This window comes from Zosterops lateralis (genome assembly GCF_965231275.1).
Source record: "Zosterops lateralis genome assembly, chromosome: 14".
NCBI classification, from domain to species: Eukaryota; Metazoa; Chordata; class Aves; order Passeriformes; family Zosteropidae; genus Zosterops; species Zosterops lateralis.
Genome location: NC_139774.1, coordinates 4218678 through 4243417, shown reverse-complemented (window position 1 = coordinate 4243417; position 24740 = coordinate 4218678). Strand labels below are relative to the sequence as shown.

The 24740-nt window shown below is 42.6% G+C and overlaps 1 protein-coding gene across 3 annotated transcripts in view; it reads right to left on the bottom strand.

The window, feature by feature from the left end:
• The window catches only part of SLIT3 (slit guidance ligand 3), a 473506-nt gene that overhangs the window by 43942 nt on the left and 404824 nt on the right, over positions 1-24740 (bottom strand). For all 3 annotated transcript variants that reach the window (XM_083871948.1, XM_083871949.1, XM_083871950.1), the window contains 2 exons: positions 8908-9005; positions 2621-2760 (listed from right to left, as the gene is read on the bottom strand). In XM_083871948.1, the coding sequence (XP_083728074.1) occupies positions 2621-2760; positions 8908-9005 (238 nt within the window). The remainder of the gene's footprint in view (positions 1-2620; positions 2761-8907; positions 9006-24740) is intronic.

Sequence of the window (24740 nt, the reverse complement as noted above, 5' to 3'; positions counted from 1 at the left end):
AGATTCCTTCCTGGACTGCACAACCCTGCCATTCTCTGCTCACCCACATGTAGATCAAATCCATACACTTGGCAGTGCTGCAGCACACACAGTTTGATAACACAACATTCAGCACCGTCAGCACCAGAGAGAGGCAGGTACCTCAACACACAGTTCTGAGCACAGGAATAAGCATTCCTGACCCCTGGAGTGAACTGCTTTCTCTGAACTCTTGGCCTTCATACACTAGGCAATACTGAACTCATCTGCACCTGGTGTTTTTTTTTTTTTTTTTTTTTTTTTTTTTTTTTTTTTTTTGTGTTTAATAGATACTGCCATAGTATTGTCAGATATCCCTTCAGTACAGAAAGGTTCATCTGAAGAGAATATACCATGAGATGCCCTGGATGTCACAGGAGACTTCAGGCAAATTCTTTGGTCAGTAGATCCCTCTCTTTTCAGGTCAGACACACAGACCATTTCCAGGTCAGACACACAAACCATTTCAAGATGGGCTTTCATGACTTGCCTCTGTGCTTCCATGGCATTTCCTCCATTTCTGTTCTGCCAGTTGAGCACCTTCACACAATGCTCCATTTGTTGTGTTTGGATTCAACTCATAAGGACCCTCTAAACCATTTCTCAGGTTTTCTTGGTCTGTGTGTACTTTGGCTTGGCTGATGGCTTCAATTCTTCCTGCCATTTTATGCTGCTCCCTGCCCTGCTCTGAGGCCAGGGGTGGCTCTGAGGGACATTTCAGCCCAGCCAGATTCACTGCAGTCAGTCCTTCCAGGTGACTGCTCAGGTTTGCTGAAATATCCCCCTCCAAAATGGATGTAAAGCACGTTAGGGCAATTCTGGTATCACAGTTCACTAAACTCCTCCTATTTTAAGAACACGAACTTGTAATCCTTCAGATTCTAATTTAAGCAATTTTTTGCAACCTTTTATACCTATGATTCATATTACATTTTCTGGAGGTATTCCCTTATTTTTTTCAAAAATTCTTTTTTGTTTTCAAATGTTTTCAATTTTTTTTTTTTCATTTCTTTCTTAAGGCAGGTTATTGCCTACACTATGATGGCACATGCTTATTATGTGGTTGTATATTACCCACATGGCAACAGTGAGGTCTGGTATTTGACAAGCTCCTGCAAAGCAGTGTAGGCACAGCACAGAACACTCAGGTAAAAAAAACAAAACCAAAAACAAAACCTAAGCCAAAAATCAACAAAACAAAACCCACTGGAATTTGAGTAAAAATATTTCAAAACTGACCCCAAAGTATCACATGAGTTCCCTGGCCATTATCCAGGTGGCCATTTGAGAAGAAATTCCAATCTAGTTCTTTCCTACCTTTACTGTCTGGAAAGGAAAGTGCATTTGCATATTTGCTGGATTCAGTTCCTTACTGGCTATGTCTTTTCTTGGCTGGTCAAATCCATTTCCTGTTGTAAATGTAAAGACTCTGCCTCCTTGCATTGAGTTCTGTTAGAAACCACCCAAGAGTAGCTGACATAAATAGTGCACAAGTAAGCACAATGGGCTCAACATCCTACAAGCAAAACTCTTTACTCTGCTAAGCTGAATTTTTTTAGGTTTTGGCAGAAATATAATTTTAGAGACCCAATAAATGTACATTTGAGTCATAAGGCTTTTCTCAGCTGAAGATTTACATGGGCCTCCTTTGTATCAGCCACAAAAGTATTTTAAGAGTTTGGAAATTCTAGAAGCTTTCCTCCTGCCTTACTCAGCCACTCAAGCTTGATCCTCATTAAATCCCTTGACATGTAATATATTCCAGCATACAAGAAGCCCTTCATTGCTTCTCCATGCTCTGGAGGTAATAACCCCAGTTTCAAAGGCTGGAGCAGGAACTCCTGCAGGTGTTTCCTTACCCTCCATGCTGAGCCAGGAGGGCTGGGCTGATGCTCTGTGAATGAGTGCATGGAATGCTCCAGAATGGCTGGAGGAAAACCAGTTTTAGATTCCACTTTGGAGAGGCTCTGCTCTCACAGAAGGTTTAGGAAGGAGTTTATCTGCAATGCAGGACAGTAGTGGAGACTCTCATACCATTTCTAACTCCATCACCAACCCCTGTGAGAACAGACTCCAAAGCTGACCCTGCTTGCTGCCCTGGGTCACACTCAGGACAACAGCTGAGCCTGCAGCCTCTTACACAGCCTTTGCTCACCCACCTGTGAAATGGCCATCAGGAATTTAGCAGTACATCCTCAGGCTCACTGTATTTAACACATGCAGACCTCTGAGATCTCAGGTGAAAGCCATGCCCCCTAAGCCAAGTTTTTCCAAGATTCAGGACAGGTTTATATCAGGCTCAGCTCAGTACTCAGAACTGAGAACACTGAAGTAGAGACTTCTCTGACCCCTTAAATACTGTTTTTAATGCATTTTACAACAAGGCATCAGTATTTTGACTCAGAAAAGTGGCCATGTTTGTGAGCACAGATATTGCAATATTAGTAGACTTAACATTTTTCCAGAAGAGATTTGGATTCTTTAAAAGGGGAATTGATTTTCAGTTAACCATATGCTCATGCACTAAATAAACATGAATTTGGGCCCTTCCTTTCAGGCACTTCTCATGGATTCCTATCCTCTGGTTGTGGCCTTTTCTTACCTGTGTAATTAGGAGGGCAGAGACACACGTAGTTGTTGATCCCATCCACACATGTAGAGTTATTCTCACAGTCATTATCTTCGCAGTCATCTGGGTTTATTTCACACCTCTCCCCCTCATACCCAAGAAGACAAGAACAGCTTTGGAGAAATAAAAAAAATAAAAATAAAAATAAAATAAAATAAAATAAAATAAAATTAAAAAAAAAAAAAAAAAAGTTAGCATGAATCTAAAGGGACAGGAAGTTTGAAGTATAAAACTGAAATTAAAACATATAAAAGTCAGTTGGACCCAAACTCACTACTGCTGTGGGGCATAGAGCAATTTAACTCCAAGTGTCTGGTGAGGGATGCAGTCTGATGGTTCCTGGGGTCATGTAATTATTTACAGGAGACAGAAATGATCCTCAGGAGCCAGCAGGAGCCAGCCTCTGCCATGCTCCCTTTGCCTGCTTTATTGATAACTCTGGCCCTTAGCTGATGTAAGCAACTCCAGGGCAGGAGAATAAACATTCATCACAATATTCAAATCCTTGGCTTCCCTGTTAATGTTTTTGTGAGAATGTGGACATCTGCCTGCTGAGGACTGCACAATCACAGGACAACTTGGCAGCTCTCAGATACCTCGGTCTCTTCAAAGAACAGCAGCTCGAGTTGAGTTTACAGACATGAGCAGTTTCTTCTCATTACTACTTTGTCACTTGTCCAAACAAGAAATGTTTGGGAATGATTGCTTTTACAAGTGCTCTAAGATTTCAGTAAGTCTGCAGCTGCCCCAACATCAGTTTGGAGAAGAGCTGATGATGCCCAGATAACTCAACTAAAACACAGACCATGGCAGAGCTAGTAATGGTTCTGTGAGAATGTGGACACTAGTGAAGAATAATTGCACTGGACATTTTATCTCACAGGAGTGTGATGTATGGTCCCTAGAGGGAGGGTAGCAAACTAAATGGCTGAAGAATGGCTTGAGGTGGTTTTTTTTCCAATCTCCATTTCCTTTCTAGATCTGGAAGCTGTGGTTACAAACAGAACCTTTATATTTTAAACTATCTGTAAGTGATGAAGAGGTGGAGGCCAGAGTTTCCTAAAAGAGAGTCTAAAAACAAGAGTTAAGTGCTCCAGTAATATCAGGGGCTTCTAAGAAGCCAGCAATGATATTTGAAATGTCAGTTTTGAAGTGCCAGCATTGCTGCTCAGTAGTCACAGAAAGGGCTGTTTGGAGTCCCAGTCCAAACTACACATTCACTCTGCTGTTCATTTCCTTTCTTATGCAGGCTCTGGTGGCAGAAAAGGAACTGAACAAATAAAAACCACTGCTGATTGATGAGGATGAAAACCAGAAAGCACTACAGCAGTCACACTAATTGCCACCCACTGCTTTTGGAAACAGGAGAATTTCCAAAGCAGACGTAGCTGCAGGGTGCTGTTTTCAGCTCCGATGGACGACGTGGGCCTGAGGTGGTTATCCTGCTTTATGCAGGTGTCATAGGCTGGAGATGGGCAAAGCCCTGGAGAAAAAGGAGCTCTTCAGAGTCTGTGAAGAAAGGTGCAGGACTTTTCCTTCCCTTCCTCCTGTGTGCCACAGCCTGAATAGAGAGACTCCCAAGGGAGGGATGGCACAAAGCTCTGCATCCACCCTCAGTAGTCCCAAGCTGGATCATGAGGGTCAGGTCAGATTCCTCATGACGTGCAATCTCAGAAAGGGGTAATGGACAGGAGAAAAAATAGGAAGGGAATGTGTCTTGAGCCATCACAACAGTAAAATCTTTCAGATGGGTATAGAAGAGGGACACTGGTCACATTCAGAGTCATCTTCATTCTGCAGGGACCATCCACAGGTCATGAGGGTTAGAAAACCTTCACCCTGAATAACCAAAACCAAACTGCTCCAATAAATCCAATTTAGGACACAATAAATCAATAAGGAATATTTTCTTTTCCTGTCTCAAGCTCATTATTGTTAATAAACATGTCCTCTTGCTGACCCAGAGCCAGAGGATCACAGGAGGCAGAGAAGAAAAAAAACCTGGCACACCATCTTTTGTGGCAATTCAAGTGTCAGGGAGAGGGTTAAAGGCATCTCATTAAATACAGTGATACATTCATCATGTCTTGCTTTCTGATTACAAACCCCCATTTTCAGGGGTTTATAACTTGATCAGAAAAATATGCTCCAGGCTGTAACTTGGAAGACAAGTTCTCAGTTTGGGAACAGAAATGTTTCTCTCTATTTAAAGAAAAGCAACAAGAGTGGCTTTGTGCTGGTGGCTTTTTATGTGAACATAACACCATTTTCCTTCCACAAAACAACTGGGACAGCTTGGATGTGTGCAATTAAAAATGACATTATTAAAGCCTATCACAGTAATGGTTCACAGTGGAGTTACCATTAGTAACAATTCATTTGGGATTGTAACATAAATTGCTCAGTATTAGGACACATTCCATACTCAGGGAAATGTCACAATAATTGATGACATTTGGCTACTGGTCCTTATGTAGTATTGGGAGTCTTTACATTATTGCTTACATACAATTCTTTATTTTGATTTGCAATCAAATGTACCAGATATGAGGCCTGAAATTAAAAGATAAAACATACAGCTTGGGACCTGGACTGAAGTACATGTTGAAAGAATTGCAGCTTGGGACTGTTTGTATGTATTCTCCCAGAAAAAGCTTAGAAGAAAAATGAAGTCTGCTGAGTGACTGGAAGGTCATCAGACTTGGGTTCCAGCTGACCGAGGGAGAAAATGAATTCCAGAGACAATGATGAGAACCTTGCAGTGACTCAGGAGTGAAGCACTGTGAGACAGCATTTCATGTGGATATTGGAAACAATGGAACCATGCAGGAAACAACTGTTTCCCAAGCTCCTGTGTTCTAATGAAGGTCCAAATTCTCTATTCCTCTTGTTTAGGGATTGGTGTTGTGTTTTGCTATAAAGAATTACATAACATCCCTTTATCCTCATGAAGTTTTGAGGGAACACAAATGGCAACATTTTGGGGTAAAATTTTGGACCCAAAGCATGTTATGCATTTTTTTTTAAGCTGGCTATTTTTAAAGTTTACTGCATTAGATTTTTAAAAATTAAATGTAATAAAAAAATTTAGCATGTTTATTAAAATAAAAATCCATACAGTGTATCAAGTTGCAAAAAAAAATTATTAGCTTTTAAATAGATATAGTTAATTCTTTCAGGACTATTACAATTTCATGGTAAAGATGCCTTTTAAGCCTAGATCCCAATGGAGTAGCCTGTAAGTCTGGAAGTGCAATGTTTTTCCTTGAACTAGGCAGAATTAACACTCAGCAGTTAATCAGTTCCAGGATTTTACATTTATGAGGGCACTCACAGTTTGTGGAAAATGCTAAAAAAAGCGATCTGGGAAATGGAGGAGGTTTTATATGAAGAAAAGTTAAAATAACCCAGAGCCTTTGTCTCCCAGCACCGCAGGTTATCGGAGATCAGCTGTTGCCTGTGGGTAAGTGCAGCAGAGCTGACAGCCCTGCTCCTGCCAAAGCCTCCCTTCCAGGCCTGCTGAACCACCAGGACATGTCTCACTGGCCATCTCTTTTATCAGCCTTAATAAGGGACTTTTTGGGCAAGCTTTTGTCAAGGCAGACAGATTAGATTAGAGCGAGCAATTCAAAGGGGGGAAGAACTTCACTTTTCCACTCCTCTGAGCCACACCAGGTCACTTATCTACTCTTCAACACAGAGGCTGCCCCTGCTTGAAGGAAGAGAACATGAAAATTACTCAGGATTGAAAAAGTGCAAGGGTAAAAGAGGACAGAATAACTCCAGCTGAACCTTTGCCCTTGGCTGCCCACCAGGATCTGCTATTCCAGCAAACCTGAGCACCTCAGGCCCCTGCTGCTGACAGCCCTTGTGGGCACCAGGCACAGCGGGGGCGTTGGGCTGGAATCTCAGTCAAAACTAAGAGTTTCCTGCCTTTGGGGGGAACATCACCACCTTTGCATTATTTCAAATGGTAATTTTCTTGTCTAAGGCCACAAAAACTTGAGAGTTAAACAGCCTGGCATTTCATGGGGAGAGAACTTTGGCTTAAGTTTCCTTTTTACAAGAGTAAAGATTTGACAAGTTTGGCAGCAGGGCTTGTGTATGAATATATTTCCCAAGGGAAGCAAATATACAGAAGATATAATTTCTTTTACAGGCCACACAACAAAAAAAAAAAAAAATCCAAGGAGGCCTCTCATGAAAATGTTTCTGACATCCGCTTCCTCACAGCACATAATGTAGGGCAGCATTTTCCCATCCTGGTGAACAGTTTATATGCACATAACTCTGACTGCTGCCATCCACTGGAGAGATTTCCCACCAAAAACCCCAACCCAACCAACCAAATTCAATCTCAGAATCTTTCTATATCTTGCTTGTCACTGGCTGTTCCATCTCCACACCACATTTCCCTAAGCCAGGCTAAAGCTCCACAGTCCTGTAGAGCCACAGAGGTTATGGACTGGCTGAATTAAAAACAAGGAGAAAATGGAGCTGTGCATATGCTGAACATTCACTTTTATGCAGCAGGATTTCGATGAGATATGGTTTTATGTGTCTTTTATTAGACCAACTGAAACTATATAAATAACTATAAAAGCAGAATCCTTCCCTAAAAAGCCTCAAATGTTGTTCAGCAACAAAACCACCCCTGCAGTTTTATAAAGGATCTCAAAAACAATGCTCATTTGGAACTGGAGCAAAGCCTCTGAAATAGTAAAATTCATTCAATTCATGAGAGAAATTCAGAAGTAGCTCTCAATTCAGGTCACTCAAAACTCTTAAACTACTACCACAAAACAAAAATGCTAAAGAAAAACCCAATCTGAAATATATGCTGAAGGCTCTCATTCCAGTATTATGGATATTATAAAATGTTTTACTACTGCATTTTTAGTATCAGCTATATTTTTGAAAAATGGGTACTGAGTGACAAACTGCAGATATTCTAATATGGTGCAGTTTTACATTGGCACAAGCTGGAAAAAGCCATGTACATGAGTGACTAGAGAGGAAAGTGAACTGAAAATCACCAAACCCTTAATTCTCTCAAGCAGAAACTGAACCTGAACTTTTACTCCAAAACTTGCTGGTCCTGCTAAAATCTGAATCCAGAGGAGGTAGAGCAGATCAGAGCAGTGGTTTCACCAGAATCTACAGAGTCTGTTAAGCAGCACAACCACATGGACGTGCTGTGACCTGCTGAGCCTCCCCCTCCTCTCCCACCACCTGGACCCTGCAGACACATCTGGAGTCAGGAGACTCCTCTGCTCTGCTCTGGGGCTGGCACATCTGAGCCCTGGAGATTCCCCCCATGGAGATGTGGCCATGTCTCCTGCTCTCCACACTGGAAAACCTCCAGCTGCTGTTCATTATGGAGCCTGACAGTGTCTCCATCCCCATCCACCTGTGCTTTTCCATTGTAGTTAATCACCAGTGTCCTGTGTCCTGTGATGTGCTGCTTCTGGAAGCAGGGAATTTTTGAGGGTGGGTAGACACAGAGAGAAGCATTGGGGCACTTCTTCTGTTTACTGCTTCTTCTTTTGCATGAAACAGTATAAACATGGAGGAGCAAATCTATGAAAATTCTAGCAGCTCTTTTTTAAAAAGAAACTTTCTATCAACTTGAACGACAACGAGTGACCAAAGCCTCAAACTTGTATTTTCTTAGCTGTGAAGTAATGCCTGCAGCACTGCAGATCTCCCAGCTACCTCATTAAAATTTCTGGACTTCTCTCAGAGTGTCTCTACCTATGCTACATCTTTGTTCTACGGGCAAACTGAAATCCACAATATCCAGCTGCTGAGGTTATTCTCTAGCAGACACAATGCTTAAAATGTGGTAATCTCCTCAAGCTTTTTAATTGTTTCTTTAAAGCCTGTTTGTCTGCAAGATTCTCCAGTATGAAAACATTTTGGATCTGGCTGTCAAGCAACAGATGCTCACTTTACAAATACAAAAACAGCTCAGATGTGAGACTGAAATGCCCCACAGAAATTTAGGATACAGATAACACAATGCAGATCATAGAGACCACTCAAAAGCTCTTAAATGTATATTCCATGATGAGGAAACAAGGAGGCCTGTTTCACAGGAAATGATATGTCACATAATGAAACCAAAGCAATAGTTTTGTACAGCAAATAGAAATGCCACATGCAGCCGTTTCTGTAAAGTAGCCATTACAGTTCATTAATGCAAAGCAGAAACACATTAAATTTTATCATCTCATTTTAAAAAAACGTTGTGCTACTACCTGAATCCATCTTTATTTGCCTCTGTGAGGTGGCAGGTCCCTCCATTCTGACATGGATTTTGAATGCAGGAATTAATGGGCACACTGCAGTCTCGACCCTGTTTGGGAAAATTCAAAAGAAACAATGTTAGTAAGGCTCACGTCATCTGAATCAGTGTCTCCTGTTCTTTCACCCTACTTGTGGCACCACTTACAAGAGGTCTGTACTCTTCAGACCCATGACATCACCTCATGTTCTTTATTGATGATCAGATTTATTCATGACTTCAGTGAGAATCTGGCAGGGCAACTGCTTTATCCAATGGGGCTGGTGGGTATCTCAGTATCACTTCAGGTTCAAGACTGTAATGAACCCTTTTCACTAGAGTGCTTTAAAGAAACAGCTGGTTTCACCATTACTCTAATGCACTTTAATATTAGTTACAATGAAATGAACAACTCAGGACCAAAGGTAAGCAGAAAGCCACACACAGTGAGCACAAGCCCATGTGGAGCCTGCACTCACCAACTGCATTTACCAGGCACTCAGTTAAACCCGGCAACAACAGCACATGCTGCACATTACCAGAATCAGAACCCATGAGGGAGAGGCCCTTTGTGTGGTGGGAGCTGAGTTTGAATTTCTGCACAGAACACACCAAGATTTCATCACTGACTCAGTTCCATTCTTTAAGATTGCCCTAGAACACACCTCAGTTCCAAGTGAACTTCACCAGCCTGAGAAACCTCCACTGCTACTGACTTCTTACTGGCCCTTCAAAGCATGAACATATTTCTCTGCTTATTATATTCTGTTGATTAGAACAAGCTATTTGTAGAACTGACAAATACATTGAAGAGTTTGATTTTGCTTTTCAAAGTAGAGTGGAGTAAAGCCACCCAAAAGCCTCAATACTCAAAGAATCTGAGCAATCACAAGACGAAGATCCAGAGGTCACTGTGCTCATCCTGCTAGCAGTGGACCTCTGCCAGCTCATCTACTGGAAAGCTGGCAGATTACTGCAGTCAAGAGGAGAAAAATATCTTGGGAGATACAATAAGTCAGTTCAGGTAGCTGGGGTTTTTTGTCCTTATTTGTCTCTGGAGAGCTTGTCTTGATATCAGTGCAGCCTCAGTTAGGACTAACCAAGGCACAAAAAGCCAAAATCACCTTATTAGTGTGAACTCTAGTACAGGGTTCATTCGACCTGGTCTGTCCAATCCTGCACTTGGCTCTTCCTCACATGTCCTATGGGCCAGTCCTCCAAACACCTCTGAAATCTTCAGTACTTGGCAGCAGGCAGGACATGGGGCCATCATGGGAAGGCCATGGAACTCATTGTGAAGAAGTGAGGCATACTGATTATCACAGAACTACTGGGCTGGAAAAGACCTACAGAATGGAGTGCAACTTTGACTGATCACTCCTGTGACAACCAGACCAGAACACTGAGTGCCACACCCAGTTGTTTCTTGAGCACCTTCAGAGGTCATCACTCCATCACCTTCCTGGGCAGCTCATTCCAATACCTAACAACCATTTCAGTGAAGAAGTTTTTCCTGATAACCCAACTTGAACCTTCCCTGGCACAGCCATTTCCTCCTGTCCCATTGCCAACTGCCTGGGAGCAGAGCCTGACCCACACCTGGCTGCACTCTCCCATCAGGGAGTTGTAGAGAGAAGGTCCCCCCGAGCCTCCTTTTCTCCGAGCTGGGCCCCCCAGATCCCTCAGCCACTCCTTGTGACTCCAGACCCTTCCCCAGCTCCGTTCCCTTCTCTGGACACTCTCCAGCCCCTCAATGTCTTGCAGTGCTGGTGGCCAGAACTGGACACAGCACTCAAGGTGTGGCCTCACCAGTGCCAAGTACAGGGGGATAATCCCTGCCCTGGTCCTGCTGGCCACCCTATTTCTGGTTTAAGCCACGTGCCACTGGCCTGGGCACATGGGGTCATGTTCAGTCTCTGGAGCCCAGCACCTCCTGGTCCCTTCCATGGGGTCATGTTCAGTTTCTGAAGCCCAGCACCTCCTGGTCCCTTCCATGGGGTCATGTTCAGTCTCTGGAGCCCAGCACCTCCTGGTCCCTTCCATGGGGTCATGTTCAGTCTCTGGAGCCCAGCACCTCCTGGTCCCTTCCATGGGGTCATGTTCAGTCTCTGGGGACCAGCACCTCCTGGTCCTTTCCTGCCTGGCAGCTTTCACCCCCTCTACCCTCAGCCTGGAGCTGCAGGGGGTTGTGGTGACCCAAGGGCAGGCCCAGCATTTGACCTTATTGAGCCTCATACTGTTGGCCTCCAGCAATATGTATATATATGTGCATTATACTTTTTATATTGTAATTTCATCCAGCACCACAGAGGAGCTTTGTTAACAAAGCCGCATTTCTTGAGGCTCTGCCTCCAGCATTCCCCAGAGTGAGGAGATGCAGCTTTGCATTCTGAAATTTCTGCAAACACAAGGAAAGAGGGACAGACTTCTCCAGGGCTGTATCAGAAGAGAAACACTTCCAAAGGCCAGCAGAAAGCCCTGGCCAGCCGTGCCTCGCTCTGAGCTCATCCCAACGCAGCAGTGCCGGCAGCATGCACAGCCCTCACCCAGGGCCTGGCACTGAGGCTTTCTGCTCCATCCCTGCTCCCTGTGCCAAGCAGCCTGTCCTTCTCCATTTGAAATGCCCAGTTCCCAAATGTCTCAGGCAAGACTTGGGAGGGTGCCGAGGGAGGCTCATGCAGGTTTTATTTTGGCACCATGTGGCCCGCGGAGCTTTGCGGATGCGAACCGTGGAATGGTGACACTGATCCTGCCCAGCACTGCCCAGCCCTTGTCCATCTGTGCCCTGAATCTTGGGTGTTTTCCACCTTATTGTAGAGAAGCTGGAAGGTGTTGGTTTTTACACTTTTCCTGTGCCCCTGGGGAGTTGATTATTATATAGATACTTCACTAACATCAGGTACTTATATTCATACAGACTCTGCACCCCTGTATCACTAAAATACAAAATCTTGGCAGCCAAGCAGAGAAAACAGCAAAGCATCTGTTTTTCTGAAGGTTTTTTGTCACAGTTGAACACCGTGTAAAATAGTCCCATCACTTCCACTATAATTATTCAGATTAATTTGAATGTTCTTGTAAAAATTTAATAAAGATAAACGTTAAAATGAGAGCAAGACCTTTTCAGTCTCTTCCACTGGTACATGAAGTTTGCATGACAAATTCTGCTCTCATTTCTGTACTGAACATGGCTGAATTATTGGCTCCTTGGGCCTCAGGCAGCATGGAAACCCATCAGAATGCACTGCTGAACCAGAAAATTGCAACACTAAGTAACTATGTGGCTTTAAGAAAATTAGAGTCTCTCTGACTCAGTTTACTCATTGTAATAAATGGGCAAACAACACTTAATCCTTCTCTGAGGATTATCTTCTCAGAGCTGACTTTATCAATAGCACATTGCCAGCCCACAAAATACGTACAACTTCTCTCAGAAGGAAGACTTTGAAAACCAAAGAACTCTGAGAGAAGCTGCAGAAAATAGTGGCACTAATAAATCTACAGCAAAGCAAGGCCACTTTATTTCTGTATGAGACTGTCACTACCCAGAAGAGCCTAAAGACATTCTAGAAACATCTTTCAAATGAATAATGCAATTCTCCAGTCTCAATTTACAGTAAGACTTCTTACTGGAAAAATGGAATTGCTGTCAAGCATCACTAAAATTAATTTATCTGTGAGTTGGGAAATACTCTAGTCACATTGCCTGGAAATAACTATTGTTACAAAGGAGAATATTGTCTATTTGCTTCAAGACTAAAGAGCCTTTTAATGAAGTCTGAAGCAGAAATAGAGGTGCAGACTTGTTTCAAGGACAGGCAAGAAGATAGGAGTGTCTCAGCAATTCACAGAAAGAGGATGAAGGTCCCTCTGTGTGCAATATTTTACTTCTGGAGCTTTTTTAGGATACAGTAAATTTTTGTCTGGTCTGATAGGAAAGCATCAGATCCAAAACACTTTAATATATTTTCTCTCATTTTCTGTAGGAGTGGAAAGGTTTAGGCATTGAAACAGGAAATTTCTGCAACTTATTAGAAGATATATATGTTCAGAGTCCAGCTGTCTTTAAAGCTGAAGTACCTCAGCTGCTCCAGACTTTATCTGGGCTGCTCTAGCTCCATATTTCAGTGAATGAGAACAGAACTATTCACCATCCACAGAAAGAGTCAGTTCTTTGTTTGAAATTACCCATACTGGGCATTACTGTATCTACAAGCTGTTCCTCAGCACTGCTCTGCCAAATTCCAGCTTTTACAAGGATCCAATACTGGGAACATTATATCACGATCAATAAAACACCCAATAACAAGTAGCAAAAACTAATAAGAACCCTCAGCAGGAAGAACATGGGATAATACAGTAAAAAAAGCACTCATTTGCCTTGACACTGTTTCAACCATCGCAGTAATTTTTTCAATTAATTTTCAAGAATCATATTGTCTGTGTAGACTGAGAGTTTCATTCACACTCACATGGCAGAGGTTTGAACTCTGTCCATCCCAACGTGATCCTTCTCCTGTTTCTAACAGCAGTGGGCACAGATAAGGGGTGGCAGCACAGAGCTCACCACGGGCAGAGGGTGGAAATCTCCTGGTGAATAAAACCATCACTGCTGACTGCAGGAGAAACATGACCAGGCAGTGAGGGAGACACCTGCAGACAGGCAGGAATCTATCCAACCTCACTGGTGTGGGAATAGGGAGACCTCTTTCCAACTAATTACAGCCCTGTTCAATGACTACAGTGTTTCACAGCATGCTGGAGAAATGAGCCCTACAACAGAAATACCAAAGTTTATTCGACTTGTTAACAACATACAATGTGTTCATAATAAATTTTAGCTAGATTGTATATGTGGGGAACAGATGGTACTGTTCATGTGTTTAGCAAAAATACTAAATGAAGACAAATATAGTTGATAGAGAATTTAAATTAAGAACCAGGAAATTTTCATAAACAACTTAATTATCAAGGTCTAAATACAGCTAAAGCTTTTAGGGAAAACAGACAAAATTACATCTACAAAGACACTGTATTGCACACTCTGTCCTTTACATTCCTAAATGTGGGAGTAATGAATCCACATCCAACTCTCAGTCTCACAAACATTACAACACTTGTCTTATGGGTTTCCTGGTCAGAAGTTAATAAGAAACCATTACATTAAGGGAAAAGGCTTAGTAAATCTTCCACTTCATGATAGGCTGGAAGAAAAATTCACGGAAAGATAACTGAGAAGAACACTGTGTTCCATGAGGATATCCAGGAATGTTATTCCAACCTACAAGTATCTGCCAGCTTTAACATTTCAACCTCCTAATCCTGGGAAATGAAGAATAAATGGACACTTGCAGCCACTTTGTTGAGCTGTGCTCTGCTCCCACAGAGCGTGGCAAGGATTTTAGCAGTTTCCTGAATTATTCTGATCTAGGCTGATGCACACACTTGAGTGTTGCTACACCTGGATGTGCCAGTGGGACCTGCCCTTGAACTCAGACCTGCAAGGTCCAACAGTACAGGGAAGGGCTAAATGTTGTGTTTAACATTGATTTCCTGGTGCTTTGTACAAAAAAATACAAATGAGATGGGATGGGACAAGAGGAAAGGAGAGGGGGAAAAATCCAGAAGCAATAGAAGACACTGACACTCAGCACAGAGAGAGAATTCAGTTTGAACTTTTGAATGCAGATTTTTCCTTTGAGTTTTACTTCTTTCATGCTTAGTAAAGTGAGAACTTTGATCAAAGGTTTTCCTGAAGCTGTGCCATGCAGCTATCCAATAAGGTATAAACTGATGCTAATTTTTACCCAATAGCATTTTTTACCGGTGACTTCTTTTACCACTTGAAATCTTTATCCCTCTGCCAAACATAGTCAAAATTGGGGAGTAAATTGAAATTTTCCAGGGCAGGAAGTGAATGAGATGTCTCATGAACCAAGTTTTATCACATAAACTTCAATTCCACTAGAAAATTAAGCTGGGAAAAGAAGAATGAGGCATTCAGCAGTTTTCCCTGTAATAAACACATTTAGCAGCCATAAATACAAAGAAGAAACAAGAAGAATTTTGCATAATTGACCGAGGAAACACGATACCGTAAATTTCAGCCTCACAGCCAACACGCTAAGTTACAAGTTTGGTAGGAAAAATTGTCTCAAGTTCTATTCACAGTTGTGTATTTCAGAGCCTTTCAAGGCAGGGAAATCCAGTATTTGCTATAATGGGATCATAAAAAGAAGTTTTACATGCACGGCAAGTCTTAGAGCAGTTCTGGAAGCTAGCAGGGCATCTGGTGCTAAGTGCAGCACAAGGGACTTGATAGGTCCCTGCAAACACAGCTTTGGGAAGGGAAAGCCATCACATAATCAGAAGAGTGGAACTAACTTCAAAATATAAAATTAACCTGAATTCTTTTAAAGGAAGGGCTGAACAGTACAGCATTGGGAAGGAGTGTTATTTTACCAGTGAGGCCATTTGAAGCTGATTTCCTGATACTGAGATACATGCACACACCCTGCTATCCACACACAGTAGTGTGAAGCTCTTCAGCAGACACAGGTGAAACTGTTTTCCTTGTTTATGCTCTTTCTGGCCACAGACATAATGGCTAAGCCTCAATCTGGAAAAGATGTATCTGATGCTCATTGGCAAGGTCAAACAAGTAGAAGAGCTGGCAGGGCGTATGTTAGATCCATCTGCTCAGGCATATATACAAATTATTTGGCAAGGCACGGATAATATCACAGCAATTTTGGATCAGACTTTGCTGAATTTTTGGCTTTCAGATTGCCAGGTGGAAGCTGAGAGATTTTGATCATCTGTTGTTCACAAAAATCTTGTGACTCCTCCTTCTGAACACAGACCTTGCTACAGACACCCACACCTCAGGGACAAATCTCCACTCACACTGGAGATGAATTAAATCTTTCTCTTCAGTCACCCATCCCAATGGGATAATAAAAATGTGCTTTCTGAGCACTGCTGTTTAGAGGCTAATTAATTTAACATGAAAAATCAATTTATTTCATCCACCTCTAGTTTGGAATAATTTTTTTTAATATAAATCCGAATTTACCAAGTACAATCTGAATTATGTTTTCAGTTCAGCATCTCTGTTTATACAGCTGTACTTACACTGACACATCCATGCTACAACAGAGTTGCCTGCTGCTCATAAACATGAAAAATAATATTTCTTAAATGGTACAGAAGGCAGTTTTGAAAAGAAGAGACCCTGATATTGTTCTTGTGCTGCCCCTCCCACCATTCAGCTGTTTCAGCTCCCTCTGCAAACTTTATCAGTGTTACTACCAGAAGTAAAAAATACAAGCAATATTTAAAACCCACCATCTTCAGCACTGTATTGTTACCTCCTATGCCAGTCTAGCTTCATCTGGCATCTGATTAAACAATAATTGGCCATGGCAGCAGCACTTCTTAGTGACTTCCTTGTCCTTGTTAATAAATCACAATTGTCAATTTATAGCAAATTAGGCAAACTCTGCTCTCTTAAGCCTCATTTCATTTAAATCAGAAAGATTTATGACCCTCCAGGGTATAATACACCTTCCATTACCTCTCCAGCTAGTAATCAAGAATATGCTTGTCAAAGTCAAAGTGCAAGGATTCATCATATTATTTTTTAAAAACTCTGGTTCTTCTCCTATGAGTATGGAATTTAATTCTCTGTGGACATTTGAGGTTTATTTTGTAATTATATTAATTACCATGCAAATCCTGATTGCCCTTCTAAACCTCTCCTTACACAAGCACTTTGGGTTTCAATGGTCTTTTGGGCTTTTAATCAATGACAGGAGATATGTCATTAATCCATCATGAGTCAATTCACAGAGCACATGTCTGAAATGAGTGCAGAGGTGCCAAACTGGATGGGACAGGTGCTCTGGAGCTTCCAAGGTTACAACTGACTCATCCAAACTATTGTGTGAACATTTTGGGAGATGCAGAAGAAAATTAAGGACACTGAAAATAGTTAATTTTTCTGAGGGTTGACTCTATACATAAAATACAACCCAATATATTTGATGTAAATCCAACAGTGAGTATTTCCTATGTAGTATCTAATTCAAACAGTATTCATGAATGGGAACAGTGTTTTTAGTACCTTCAAACACTTAAGTGTTCATTTTAAAGTACATTCTGCTGTGACAATAAAACTTTCCCTTTCAGGCCCTCCAAAGTCAGTGCCTTATTTTCAATGTGAACTCTGCGGAGAAAGTTATAAAGACTGGACATTTGTATAGACAACAAAATACTATCAATATGATTTAAGAAATAAATATAAAATATAATTGTTGTATTTTAAATTAACTATGCCTAATACATAAGCTACTGAACAGCCTGCCTGCAGAAGAGGCACACATTACAAACAGAAACCCAATGAAGCCTAACATGAGGCAAAGATTATGTGATTAAAAAAATCTCTCCAAAAAGCTCACTGGGTTTCTGAAATAAATAGAGCTAAAGATGCTGGAAGAGTCCCAGTCCCTTGGAAGAGCCTTCTGCTGGCACATCCCTGTTTGTTAAGGATGCAGACATTTGGTTTGCAATAGCTCTCTGCTGATGAAAGGTCTCACACTGAAATACACATTATTTCAGTTGAAATGTCACTGTAATCTGTTTTGCTTGTGTAAGATCCGCAGAGCTTCCCCTGCAAGGTTTCCCAGCTCAGAGCCACCAGCAATCCTTTCTGAAATCCATCTGATAGTGGGCTGAACTGGGTAACCCAGCACTGATTTCAGAATCAAAGGTGCACATCAATTTTTCAGACTACTGAACAAGTGGAACATGTCCACTGTGTGAGGCCAGAGCACAGTATTTATTTCAGAGGTTCTCAGCAGTGTGAGGGGACCCCAGGGACCATGGGGGTCAGAGAGCTTTCGGACAACCTTACCTTGCAGTGTTTGTGCACTTATCCCTACACATTAATCTAATCCAAATTGAATTCCTGAAGGAGCCTGACATTAGATCATTTCTATTTACACGAGTGGCTTTACTCTTCTTTTCATCTTAGCCTGCTTATAGCAACTTCATCAATTCCACCATCTCCAAGGGAAAGGAGAAAATAAGGCAATCAACCTCCCAGGACAATCTCTGTTCATGTTCTTGGACAACAAAAGAAACCCAAAGCCATTTCATTGAGCACACTCAGAGCCAAGAAAGCCTCAAGGATAACATATGACAGAAAATCACAAGGAAATTTACAATAAGGATTTTCAGCTGTGGCCAACTACATCAGCTGGTTCAATCATGCGGAAATGGTGGGATGCAGAAAATTAAGACCTGGTTCAACAGAACTTGATTAGGCAGTTATAGGAACCAGCAGTCACCTGAAAGGCAGAAAAATCACAGAGGAAGAAAAAAAATTTCATTTAGTGCAATAGGACCAGGCAAACATAAGAAGAAGATGCTGAAACTCAGACTAAATGCCAATAAAACCTTCTCTTTTACCCTGGGAAAAAAAAGACTGGAAGTCTGGTCACTCATTTAGAACTAGACCAGGAGAAGAGTAGTAAAACCAAGTGAGAGGGAATAATCCAGGCTGACAAGAGAATGATCATGTCAGTGCCCACCTGTGGGTACAGCCCCCATCCCCTGAGCTGCTCAGCTCCTGATGCAGCACTGCACTAACACAGTGACTGCCTGGAGCTGCTCAACATCTGGTTTTTTGTTGGCCTAATGAAAATCAAAATAGTTCTTCAGAGCTGGCTTTATTGTTAGAGCCCTCATTAGGGCCTGCCACCCTACAGGAGTGGGTTTTACAGGGCCTGTGGTGGGTGTGTTCCTGCCTTCAGCCAGCAACTGGGGCAGAAATCCCTCCCTGAGCCTTTCATTTTATGCTCTTCTACACGCAAATTTCCATTTTCTTTAGACCTACCATAACAGAAAGGGCAAAAACCAAGTAACACAAGTCTGACTGCTGCATGGTAAATTTTACAGAATAAGCATGTGGAAGAAAATACTGTGATTTCTGCATTTTATTTCTGCCCTAGGAGCTTTATATGAAATTATAACCACCTACTGCTTACATGGGTGTTTGCCCTAAAAATCCACATATAAATACAGACCTACTCATTTTATGTGGCCACCCATTATCTCTCATCCCTAAAGGCTTTCTCCTTTGTTTTACTATGAGTGGAAAATGCTTCTTCCACATTCATTAATAAGCATTTTCAGTAAGGTTAAAATGATCAAATGAAAACAAAACACCCCAGATCACATAAACACACACTCCAGGAGAATTGATTAGAATGAAAGTTCAAGGCAGAACCACCTCACACAAACAGCATTTTGCTCCACTGAATTCTTCTCCATGAAACCCTGGCACTGAGCTGACATTCCAGTGCCTGTTCCCCCGACCCTGACACCAGGAGAGGAGAGAGGCCAGGACAGAGCTACACGTGGAGGCAGAGAGAGGAGTTTGCTCCCCTGGTTTGTGTGGATGAGGGAAGGCTGCTTAGAGTCCCTTCCAATTTCTTCTCCCCTTGCAATTCCAGCTTGGGGATTTATTGTGAGCTCAAGGATGCACATGGGGACCCAGGTGTGTGTTAACAGAGACAAACAAAAACACAGAGCTACAACTGCACACAGGATCAGCCTGACAAACCAGGCAGGGACTGTCACACAGCAGCAGCCAAACTCCACACGGGGTTACATCCACTCAACGCCACCCAAGTCAGCATCACTGAGAAACTGCCCGTTGGAATAGTCTCTGTCTGCCCCAGGTAGCTGCGGGTGAGCCAACAGCCCCACAGCCATGCTGAGCTCTGTGCTGGGCCCTCCCCAGGCTGCCCTTACTGCAGGGCTCTCACACATTGATGGTGTAATGCTGCAGAACCCCACCGTGGCAAAGTGCAAACACAGAAACTCCCCCTGCTCCAAGGGGTACAGCCAAGGCAGGGCTGCCCAAACCTCCTGTCAGCCTGTGCTCAGCAGCCACAGCTCCTGCCCTGCTGCACTGGCCCCCTCAAGGGCTGGCACAGAATTTATATCAGTGCCTAACAGGGGCTATGTGTGAATCTCCCATTTCCCAGAGACATCCTGCTCTGAGACCCTCCACTTCTCAGCTTGTTTCCAGGGACAAAACCCAGGCGTGGGGGGTGGGGAGGGTGAAGAGCCAAATTCCTAGCAGAACTTTGGAGCCAGCTTCCTCACTAAATATCCTTCTGGCTTCACTATAATGCCTCCCACCACAAGAGTCTGGCTGCAAAGAATGCTGTCTCTCCAAAGCCCAAGAGCTTTACCCAGGATTTTTCCAATTGTATCTGTCATTGTGGATGATTGGTGAAATTGGTGAACCCTCAAGACACCGCAGGGCTGCAGGAAAAGTCAGGACACTGGCTGAACTCAACAGGGAGGTGAATAGATTTGGATAAAATTGAGAGCAGCTCTACCACAGACATGCATCAGCATCTGGTGCCTGCAGTGTGGGATGTGAGCTGTGCCAATTTCACCTATCTTCACTTTCCATTTCAGACAGCTCTCAGTGACAGCAGAACCCAGAGGTGACAAACAGCTGCATTCCAGCAGCTCTGGCTCCTTTACCTGAGCAATCAGAGAGGCTGTGGAGATTCCTAGGCAGGCACTGTGCTTTCAGTTCTGGGTTGGCAATGTTCTTTCATTTCAGGCAAAACAAAAATGTATTTTAAACTCTTTCCTCAGTTCTACAAATAATTCTATTTGAAAGAAAGCAAATTATTCTTTATTTGTATCTACCTCAATTTTAAAAGAAAAATGAAGTATAAAAGACAAAAATCAGCCAAAAAACTCCAAAAGGGCATTTTCAGAATAAAGCAATGACAAAATGCATGGACTGTTGGTTTCACTCACCTTAGTTTTTGCTACAGTTAATCAAGTGAATTTTTTTCCAATGGCTATATTGATTGCAAGTTTGATTAATCTCTTGAATTCCAACACCCATGGAGTCAATTTTGCAATATCAATGGGAATACTTACAAGCCACACACTCCACAGAATCAATGAACTGGTGGTTCCCGTTATCTATTTCCCAGCCCCAGCTGCACTCACACACACTGGCTCTTGCAAGCAGCCAGCAGCATTTCCAGCAGGAGAAAGCTCCATCTCCCTACTTACAATCAGACTTTGCAATCTAAACCACACATATTATTTAAATAATCATTCAAAGAATGCTGTGGAGAAGAGAGAGAAAAAAAAAAAACAAAAACAACCAACCCTAAACCACTGGAGAATGACACCTATGCCTGTGTTTAATATGAAAACATGAGTTTTATAACATGGAGAGCCAGCTCCTGCCAGCACTAGTGGCACCCTGGAGCTCCTGCTCATGAGCCTGCCAGATGCTGGAGGTGCCATATCCCACTCCTTGGGGCTTTCTCCCCAAAGTACAGCCACATCAGCACAGTTTCAACCATGGCTTACCTTTGACAAGCACACTCATCACGAATTCTAAGGAAAGAGCAGCAGCAAAGATCATTATCAGCTCAGCCTTGCCCTGGCCTCGCAGCTCAGGTGGTCCAAGACTTATCTCACTTCTGACTTCACCCAAACCATCAAGGGCAGCACGAAAAATTGCTAGAAGCCCCACAAAGTATCCGTTCAATAGCAAAATTGAATTCTGTGGGGCTAAAAGCCCCAAGAAACATTTAATAGCAAAAAGCATCTCTGTGAGGACGAAAATAAGAGATGGAACCACCATCAGTGTGACAGCGAAAACCAGATATCCTGGGTTTCAGTGTAGGATGTACACAAAGTATTTATTCTATCATCATCCCCATGAGCTGTTGGAACCAGGTGGGGCAGTGTTTTCCCAGGCCCCCTTCCTTTGGGCTCTTCTGCTCATGGCCCATCAATGCCTTTCGCAGGACTCACAGGGAACTCCCTCCAGGAGCTCTCTCTGTTTAATGGGCCATCAAGGACCCACTTCACGACTCATCATCCCATTGGGAGATGCTCTGCCCAGGGGGAGGAGCCAAGCATTCCCACCTGGATATAAGCTGGGATTTGGGACAGCACAGGGAGCCTTTGCCCACTGGATTCCCAGAGGAGCAGAGCTACCAGAGCTTTCTACAGGATCACTGCTTCAGGAAGAGCCCCTCACCTGGACTGCTTCCACCATCCTGCTCAGGTTGTATTCTGACTCTGTCAGTGGTTCTTTGTGTTACTGTATTTATTTTATTTTATTTTTACCTTTTTAACTTTCTTCTTATTAAATTGTATTTCTGACTTGAAGCCTCTCACTCGTTTTGCTTTCAAACCACAACACCAGACCAGAAGCTTTTGAGAATGCAGCTGACTGGGAGAATGCCCTGATCCATCAGGCACCACTCTGGCAATTGGTGACTCAGGTGACTTTCTGCTGGCTGCCCTGCTCTTTCCTGAAGGCTGGCACGAGCACAGGAACCCCAGAAGGTGCCTGTAGTGCCTGTCCCTTTGCAGGGAACACTGTGAAGCCAACAGCTTAAATTTGGGAAAAGGGTGGATTTTTCACTTTATTGATGCACTCTTCCACACGGGATTTTTTGAAAATCTACATCAAACAAGGAAAAACAAATGCTGAGAGGGCAGATTTAGGGCAATTTATCAAGGTCTGGGAAATAGCTTCCAGATGGATGGAGCTGTTTGGTGCTGGCTGGTGAGAAGGAAGCAAGGTATTGTTATTGAATTAGCATGAATCTCTGGTGGAGAACTGCGTGGTAGATAGAGTGCTCCTTTCATATGGTTTGCATTTGGACCTGTCATATTTCATTTTTATTCAAAAACCTGTGGTAAAGACACACAATTCTTTTTTTGCTTATTCAATTTCCACCAATTCTGCCTGAACTGTTCCCCAGTATTTTTAAAGCCTGCTCCAAGTGCCATGCCTGGTCTGTTTGCTCTTTGCCACGCTTGGTTGGCAGCCTGGTGCTTACAAGCTCACAGTGGTTTTGTGTTCTGCATTCACACACTGATGTCACCTGAGAAAGTATGTGAGAGAGGAGAAAAGCTGGATGCTCTGTGAGATGTTTAAACTGAGTCACATCAAGCATTTAACAAAGCCCTTCCAAGGAAAATGATGCATCCTGGGGTTTAATGCACACTACAATTTGCTGAAAAACTAGAAGATTATTCTTGATTTTTCTTTTTAATGAATCTTCCCATCATAAACATGTCTTCTAGCAGTATAAATGCATTTATACCAGCAACTTTGTGAATAAGGGATACTGCAAAAAACAAAAGAAGCAGCAAACGAAAATCAAAGGGCCAAAAAAAAAAAAAAAAAAAAAAAGGCTCATAACACATTTTTACCTAAAATAACCTGGATACCTGCTCCATGATACGTCTTACAGAGTAAGGTATACCCAAAGACTTACGTCTGAAAATTCAACATAATTTATGTTAAAAATCAAATTAAAATGACCATTTTATTAACCTGAGGAGATAACAGATTGTTTTCAAGTACTTTGAGGTAAACATATTTTTGACAATATGGTCTTTTGAATCCTAGAAAAGTTTCTGGTTGACATGCCAATGGGTAGAAAGATTTCTAGTGACAGGAAATTTCCAATACCTTTTTCAATTATTAAGGAGAACTGCTATTATTCTTGAGTACTGAGTGTAGGGGCACTGGGGTGAAATACAAGAAATAAGCTTTATATTTTCCCTTTCCCAATGTTTCAGGGATCTATCAATTATTCTGGGATGCATCCCAGGAAAACAGAGAAGGGAAATGATGATTTCATCAGAACCAATTAATTCCTAAATCCTACCTGAAATGTAACACAGAGATACTTGTGCTTACTTCCCACACACATGTCTGGTTTTGTCCTCCTTTTCCCCCCTATAATTCTTATTACTTTGTGTTTTATGAGCATCTGTTCCAGCTGACCAGGACTGTAAGAAATATCCAAAGAGGCGAATAAAACCCCAATCTGCAGGATGCAGCCTCCTTTGGCCATAGCACCTGGAACCCCCCTGGCTGTGATCAGATCATATGCCTCATTTATTACGTATACTTAATCCTTCAGCTACTGACTCCTGAGCTGGATTTCCAGCTACATCAGTTCTGAGACAGTGCCCTGGTGTCCTTAAGCTCTCAGGGAACAGTGTGAACAAGGGGAGTTATCCATCACTGCTGAAGAAACTGCTTTACTCAATGGCCCTTACCCCATTTCCCAGTGTGTTATCAGCAAGCTGGCACTGCTCACAGTGACTGGAATCCACAGGATTCATATCAGCAGATCCTTCTGTGCACATTAGTGCTCTGAATTCAGAGACAGCTGATTTAGGGGTTGTGTGTGATCAGGGATCACCCTCCTGCTCATCACTCTGTGGAAGGTGGATGTGAACTACCAAGTATCAACATTCTGTCACCATGAACCAAACTGGCCCTTAATTCCCATCTGAGCTGCCTCCCCTTTGGCTGGAAGCCTAATGAAATGGTGACCTTGCTGCTGGCAAAAAACCCCAAAAACCTAAAAGGAAGATAAAACCAGCTTGCCATTTTATATGGATATCTACATCACAGAATCAGAGAGGCTGGAAGGGACCTCTGGAGATTGTATAGCCCAACCACCTTGCTCAAAGCAGGGGAAACCAGAGCAAGTTTCTCAGGATGATGTGTGTATACATCACAGCACAAAGCAAAGCCATTCCAACTGCACAGGATGAAATTTGTGGCAGGGCACAGCTGAAAAGTCTCACACACAACCTGCCTGAGCAAGGGAACTTCAGAGCCCAGTAAAATTAACTTCTCACAGCACAACAATTAAAGAACCATAAGCAATGGGGAACATTTTCTTGCTTCTCATGAGTTCATCTGGGGTCATA